The following is a 7,749-nucleotide window of genomic DNA, read 5'->3' as shown; positions in this document are numbered from 1 at the left end:
GAATGTGTTAACTGTTAAAATAAATCAATTAGTGAAATCTGTTTTACACCCAAACCAACTCAGATCCCTATACAAACTCAAGTGGAAGCTATGAAAAAAAAATATTTTTGCCTTGTCGTGCTGGTTGCACGGGCAATATGATTAAACTGATTAAACTAGGCTGGGCCTACTAAAACAGCATATATTTTACTGCCCTCTAATGGTCAGAGGAAGCATTTGGTGAGCATTAATTTTAAAAATCCTAACTAATGATAAAAATAACCAAGGGATACACTTCTTCAGTTCGACGTACTCAGAAATGTATGGCGGGCTGGGTTAAGTCATCCAACGGGCTTGGTCTGCCCCGCAGGCCATACGTTTGACATGCCTTCTCTAAAAGCTGTAGTCAAGTCAAATTTATTTCTATAGCCCTTAATCACAAAAATGTCTCAAAGGACTGCACAGGATTACAATGACACAATTACCTGATCTTAAACCAACTACTGTATAAACATTTTACTGATTTCATTTCATGTGATTCAACACAGTGACAATTTGATACAACATAAAAAAGATTTTTTTTTAATGATGAAAATAATTGTAATATTCTTTACCAAACAGTAAAAAGTGTAGGGAAAAACAAAAATATATATTTAGTCTGTTGACAATGAAAGACTGTCACGGATGAATGAGTGGAGCTCTCCAGCAGAAAGTCAAATATAGAGACGAGGGCCGGTCCGGAGGGAAGAGAGGCTTCTCGAACCGTCCAAGCATGGGCTGAATATTGACCTGCGGCGGCTATCACATGGGAAATTGTTTTCTCACCTTGTCAGCCAACTCAGGATGCGTTTGAGACAACATGAGCAACAGGTGCTGAAACTATTAGACAAAGGACATGAAGCAGAGGAGGGAAAAAAGGTTTCAGTCATTTTCCACATCAGCTGCTTGCTTATTGCATTGTCATCTGACACAAAAGCCCATAACAAACCGACATACAACTCAATCAAGAGGACAAAAAACTTAGAAGTCTTCATGACATTTTCAGGCAAACCTGAAAAATGAACATTTAGAAGAAAATATTGGTATAAAATTTGTTTCACTTTTTCTCAGCTCAAACTAAGCATTAAAAGTGACGAATGTTAATTACGTGCAGCAATGATATAAATCATTTATTGACAAAGTAAGTTTTGGACACAACACCAAAACAAAATTTAATATTTATTTCATGTCTTTCAAAGTCTGATTCTTCATCAGATACATTAAAGAGTTGTTTCCATCATGATTTTTTTTTTTAGTTTTATTTGTATATTTCTTTCTTTATATCTTTCGATTTTCTGTTTTCTTGGCTGCCTAACATTTCTCTCTGGTACTGCGAGTTTTTCGACGGGCTGCTCGACATCGGTGAATCTAAGCAGGATAGGAAAATTTTAGCTTGAAAAAGGGGTGAAATGCAGAACATATGCCGAGTTGCCATCTAACAGGTACCAATGTATGATTACAAATATGAAGACTGAATTGAGACTTTACAACTCGATATTTGTAATTTCGCAAAACAACAATGCTTAACTCACGTTTCATTGTGGATGTGGCAGGGGGAAAAATGCAGAGGCACCTGTGCCATTGAGAATTACTGTATTATGAAACGTCCATGCAAGTGATTTGGATATTTTTACTAAAAAATATAACCGAGGCGCTTTGCGAGTTGAGGGATGTGGTTGCTTTCAATGTTTTGCGATTGTGGTCAACGATATTTTCAACTGATCAATCATTGCGCGAATACAGTAATATCTATCTACCTACCCTGGTCCTATCCCTCGAGAGGGGTGACCGACAGCAAGACAAACACATACAAAACCAAAGACAATGAAAAAAAGGGAAAAAGTAGCAGAAAACACACACAAAACTTTTTGGACCATGGCCAACCCAAATGCCCAAACAAGTTAAGCACCTCGGCACCCAAGTTGGTCATGCTTCCGTCCCCCCCAGATGAAACGGGACACAAGAAAGCGGCCATGTCACTCGGGTCAAGGTGACAAAACACACTCTTCTGTTCAACAGCAGGGCCAGACAGCTTTTACTGGTTTACCCCTGCCGCATCATACAGGTGCCCTGCCCATCCCTTAGAACGCGTCTAAACATCCCACTATCCTTTTACAACACCTCTCTACTCATTCCTCTCATAATACAGTAATATACTACCATAAAATGTAAAAAAACAAATGCATGGTATACACAAATATTTACAGTAATTCTTCTTCATTTCTATTATGCTATTGAAAGTTATGCTATAACATGAGACTTTACCAGTAATTAAGTTGGCAAAGTCTTTACAGGTCTTTTGGGTGTTTCAATCCACTTACTGATGTCTGATAGTTGGGAAGCAAACTTCCCAAAACGGCTGTTGAATTTTTTTCTGTCAAGTAACCACTCTTTACCAAAGATTCCACCGTGTCCTGCAAAAATCAAAACAACAGTCTTTATTAGCGAGTCAAAATTCCTGGCAAGTGAACAACTGTCAACATCAGAACATTACTTTGGAAATCTGACAACATATGTCTGACAGAAATTCATTCGTGATTTCTGATAAAGTCAGCAGCTGCTCATCTTGTGCGACTTCCTTGCCGTGAGACTCGTCTTCACTCAAGTACTGTATCACTCGTAAAATGGTTCCTAGAAGAGACAAACCTTAGAGGAAGAAAAGAAACAATAATACATTAGTTAATGAGCCAAGTTTAATGACATTGAATTCATGTGCAACCACTTTATATTTTAACTGCATTTTGTAAAAAGACAAGTTGATGGTAATAATAGATGCCCCTGTTATTTTAATTACAATAATATCGATTATGATAATATTAAGAATAAAACAAACATCCCACTCCCATCTCTCTCTTTGCATCTGAGGTTTGATTTTTAAGAACTAAAAGGAAATGTTGATAGAATATGGATTTAATTTGTGTAGATGCAAATACAAAATCAGTTTAATAAAAACAGATACTTTTGAGGATCTTCAGTAATTGATGTATGGCTAAATAAACTTACTTGAGCCATCTTGGCATCTCCATTGATCCTGAAATCCATACAGCGCATGTAAAACAGAAAAGGCCTGCACCAAAGCACCTTTCTGTTCCTGCATAACAACTGCAAGGTCATTTGACGGGCAGAGATCATCACAGACAACTTCACACACAAAATTCCATATGGCTTTCCCTGGTCCATCACTGGAAGCTATAAAAAAAAGGGGGAAATGCACTTGTGTTAAGCAGTTCACCGTAAATTAACTCAATACAATTTCAAAGTTTGTTATTCTTACCAAATATTTGAATGCCCTCATTTACTGTTGATAACAGCTGCATGACATGAAGGTAAACCTCTAGGCCATTTGGACTCTCTGATCTGTGAAAATGAATACTTTTATTACTTGAGAAAAAGAAAATTAGTGGTAAGACCATTGTATAGATCAGGTGTCAGCAACCTTTTCGATGTGGAGTGTCACTTTCAAATGTCCTTGTTAATCAGTGTGCCACACCAAGATTAATGACTCGCACAACAATTTTTTATATCCTACAGAGCTTGTCATTTTACACCAGTCCAAATATACAACATAGATTTACATAGAAATCGTATAACTGACCAATTTATCTTCCACTATTCTTGTTCATCAACAAACTAAAAAATTATTGTGATCAACATGTGGAAAGGCCTGTAGACATCCATGACTTCAACCACTCTTCATCAACAATGAACTACAATCTAAAACAGTGATTTGTACAGCTACCATACAATTCATCAATACAATCTTATGTCAGAAACTATCAAAACTTGAAAACACACACACAACTTTAATATATTCGCCACCGGTAAATGGTTTTCCGTGCATGCAGTGAGCAATGTGATAGCTTGCTTCAGTGGTGGCGTTTTTAGCAGTGACCAAGGTTTTCAGGGTCTGTGTTTGTTTGCCGTACCTGGACACAACGCGTTTTAATGTCTCCGCCTTGTCAGACTCATCCTTGAATTGGTGTTCATGTTTCGTCTCGTAACGACGTTTAACACTTGACGTGCGAGGTAAAACACTCTCGAGGCATAATGCACAAAACAGCACGGTCATTTTTTTTGCACAAAGCCTCATTTGTCTGTCCACGCTGGCTGAAAAGAACAAGATTTTTTCGCTGGAGGAGCGGTCATGATTTGTTGATTTATCGCGCGCCGGTGTTTGTGGCTGGGTTTCAACGCGTATCTTTCCTCCTTTTGCGAGGCGCGGAACAGACACACGAAGCAGAGGAGGGGCGCTACCGTAAAGCCTCTAAATAACAAAACGTCTAAATTTCATCTAAATATGCACAGTTAAAAAAAAAAAACATTATTTTGCCATGTGCTCGAATGCCACTGGTTAACCCCTCGCGTGCCACTGCTGGCCGAACCGTGGTATAGATAGACAGAAACAAGAATGGTAAGCCCAAATCAGGAACAGTATCAAATGGTCTGCATTAACTAGTCTTCTTTAGAAAATGATTTAAAGAACTGTAGCTGTAATAGAAGAGCACCATGTCATAGAAAAAAACATGTATCCAATATGTCCAGCGACTGTTACATATAATAAAGGCAAGAGATAGCCATAGGTAGAGTTTCAGCGGGAGACTTATACCTAAGCTGTCTGGCAGCTTCAATAAGACATGGGGCTAGATCCAGACAGCTGTCAGCATCATCTCCCTCCTCATTAGGCCGAGCTGTGATCCAACTTTTCATCAGGTCCTCATCAAGGTCAAACAGCTTTTCAGTGAGCTCGCCCACTTTCTCAAGCAGATCCGCTGCGAAAGAAACACCACCAACGTCAGTAGCGATCGATGTTACAAAGCGGACAAATTGTTGTTGTTTAAAACAAAATATTGTATAATTCCATCACTTTATGCAAGCCACAATAAATTGAGCTGATGTGTGAATAGAACACTACAGTATCATGGATAAATGAGTAAAAGTAAATACTGTTGGTTGAACTGGACATGATGAAAAGGAGATGTTCGCGCAAAGAGGGCTGCCGTCTTATTCGTTGAAGCCAAAGTGAAGTGACATCTTTTTGAGAAATGCAGGTCAGAATCAACCTGCAAATATAACATGAGAAAATGAATCGACTTGCCGAAGGCTTTCTCATGTGACTTCCACTTGGAAGATGCGCATGACACCTGCTCGTCTCAAGAAGTGTTGGCGGATCAGAATCACCGAACAGAAGCAACAGCACAGCTCTGTGGACCATTTTGGTTTTGCATCAAAAAGAGATCAACGACAACTTTTCAATCTTGAACTCAGGGGATGTTGTTTACCCCAAATCTTCATTTTGGCTTAGAGTCAAACAAGTCTCCGGAAAGCAGGCAATATTCCCAAGTATCCCTACACAGATTTCCTAAGCAAGCACAACAAATAAGCCAAATGCACTCTGTAAGATCTGTAAAATACATTTGACGAGGCTGAAAATTAAAATATGACACTCACCGTTAGACGGGGATTACCAGATTTGGCTATCACTCCAAGAAGGATATCTGGAGCTTTGAATTCCTGCAGGAAACCGGCCACATTCTGTGCAAAGTAATAAAAACAGTGAAATACAAAGCATTAATTTTACAAAAATGAACTTAGCAAGCCCTGCCAAATTGTTTTTGAAGCAGCGGTGCATTCCACATAGTTTTCTCATTCTATGTACACATTTTGTAACTCATGAAGTCAGGGGACCAAAAGATGCAGACGTTTGCTGCTTGTTTCACAATATATCTCTCAGATGTTCTATGTAAAAAAGGGATGTGAAGAAATCATGTAATTCAACTGTCCACTGTCCAATCAAGACAACAATCAAGAACAACAAAAAACACTTAAAAAGATGTAATTACCTTATCCATTGCCATGTCCCAAACTCGACATAGATCTTCTTCCTCATCATCAGTGAGCTGCATCTGACCATCTGACTCCTCGGAATGATTTGTGACCATCTGAAAAATACATGTGCCATTACCTCTGTGTAACACTAGAATAGCTTAATTGTTCCAGAATGGTAGAAAATGATACATCACAAATCCTAAGGATTGTTTTTTAAGTACCAAAGAAAACTGTAGGTTTTTTTTCTCTCTTGTTACCTGGATGAGGCGAGACAGCGTGCTGAAAAGCCAGTGCTTGCTGTATACTGTGTCTCCAATTGCGTCTGTATTTTCAGCCTCATCTCCATCAGTTGTGTCTGGAGGAGGTGATGGGTTACGTTCCATTTGTGGAGAGTGATCACTTCTCTGTGGTGAACATTTTTCACTTGTTACCTCATCAGCACCATGACTATTGCAATCTGAAATAAAAAGGGCGTGGAATGTGTACTAGTAAGAAATAGTATGTATTAGTGTGATCCTGTGCTTAAAATAGACTACGGAGAAATTGTAAAATAAATTTCATTTTCTAAATTAAGAAGAGGGTAAGTTCTGTTTTTAAGTACATGATCACATTTGACGTTACAGATAACATGCCTGTCAACCTCAGCCAAGTTCCTCCCAAATGATTACAATTCCCCTTATTAAGCAATAATAAAACTTACAAACATAACGTAGAACCTGTTTACTCACAGCAAGACAGACTATGCAGATTAACAAAGATAATTCATGTAAACAAATTTATTCTAGTAACAAATAAAACAACACAAACAATTCTTTCAGCATCTTTTTTAGTTGTCTCGCCACTTACGTATAACAAGCAAAACTAAATTGACTGTAGCTGCGCAAGATTTTATAGTCTTCACCTGAAAGAATGCTTGATCAAGGAATTTTGCAAGCGTACCGTGACAATATACGATGACATTGTCGTCTGCTACGAGTGACCGAGACGATCCACATTATAACCGATATGGGGAGAGCAAAGTAGGTCTAACAAAATGGGTTTTTATTTTCATTTTGTCCCCGTAATAGAAAAAAATGTTGTACGGTGAAGAAAATTTAAAACAATCAAAAACCTATAAAATACAGGAAACGTATACGTTGACAGGTATGAAACTGAAATGGAAAAAAACAAGAAGTACGTTCAAAACGAAGTTTGAGCTAAAAAAAAAAATACAACTTTAATAAAGGTGGCGAATGAGAAGAAACGCAAAACATCCAGATATAATTGATCATGTAGATAATACATTATAAATTGAGCTAGCAGCTAACCAATAGTAAAACAAGTAAGGCAAGCCTTTTTCCCCTGCACGACTAAAATAAATTGAAATTTAGACTCACCCATTATTGCATCTCATTTAAGAGAGATAATTAATCAAACCGTAGCGATCACATGAATCAGAATAATCTAAAATTGCCTGCTATATAGATTGTTTTCGCCGAGTGTTTTAAATCCCACGCGCATGTCCCAAATCAGAACGTCATTGCCGTCTTCTTTGTGTGGAGAGATTGAGCTCTCTAGCGCCCCTTACTGTTAATTGAGGGAACACTTTACATTTGAATGGGAATTAAATCGGCATGAACAAGTAGACGAGGTCGGTGGCAGTTCATGAAGTTGGGCACACAAATCTGTTTTTGTCCTTTACAAATTGTATTTAATTTGTTGAAAAGATTACCAAATCTACTTTTTTGTTCTAGAATATCGATTTTTATAAAATGATTTATTATTGAAGCATGCTTGTTACATTAGCTATTTTGCTAACTTAATGTCTCATCTCATCTCATCAGCTACATCGCTTATTCTCAGTAGGGTCGAAGGGGTGCTGGAGCCATCCCAGCAATCATCGGGCAGTGGGCAGGGGACACCCTG

At 38.1% G+C, this 7,749-nt stretch overlaps 1 protein-coding gene across 2 annotated transcripts; it reads right to left on the bottom strand.

The window, feature by feature from the left end:
* Nucleotides 1–480: 480 nt before the first annotated feature.
* On the bottom strand, nucleotides 481–7,393 carry saal1 (serum amyloid A-like 1). 2 transcript variants are annotated; one of them, XM_088339295.1, is made up of 13 exons: nucleotides 7,221–7,393; nucleotides 6,102–6,301; nucleotides 5,859–5,957; nucleotides 5,467–5,550; nucleotides 5,298–5,377; nucleotides 5,160–5,219; nucleotides 4,963–5,078; nucleotides 4,625–4,787; nucleotides 3,293–3,375; nucleotides 3,022–3,207; nucleotides 2,513–2,664; nucleotides 2,340–2,432; nucleotides 481–858 (listed from the first exon to the last, which is right to left on the bottom strand). In XM_088339295.1, the coding sequence occupies exons 1-13, from the start codon at nucleotides 7,222–7,224 to the stop codon at nucleotides 781–783; spliced, it is 1,398 nt and encodes a 465-aa protein (XP_088195421.1). In that variant the 5' UTR covers nucleotides 7,225–7,393; the 3' UTR covers nucleotides 481–780. The 2 variants fall into 2 exon arrangements, with proteins under 2 accessions (XP_088195421.1, XP_088195422.1); XM_088339296.1 differs by having other exon boundaries at nucleotides 6,102–6,248.
* Nucleotides 7,394–7,749: the final 356 nt, after the last annotated feature.

The sequence above is a fragment of the Urocampus carinirostris genome, chromosome 7 (genome assembly GCF_059441175.1).
Source record: "Urocampus carinirostris isolate Australia breed hairy pipefish chromosome 7, RoL_Ucar_1.0, whole genome shotgun sequence".
Taxonomy (NCBI): domain Eukaryota; kingdom Metazoa; phylum Chordata; class Actinopteri; order Syngnathiformes; family Syngnathidae; genus Urocampus; species Urocampus carinirostris.
This window is presented reverse-complemented; position numbering and strand designations above follow the sequence as displayed.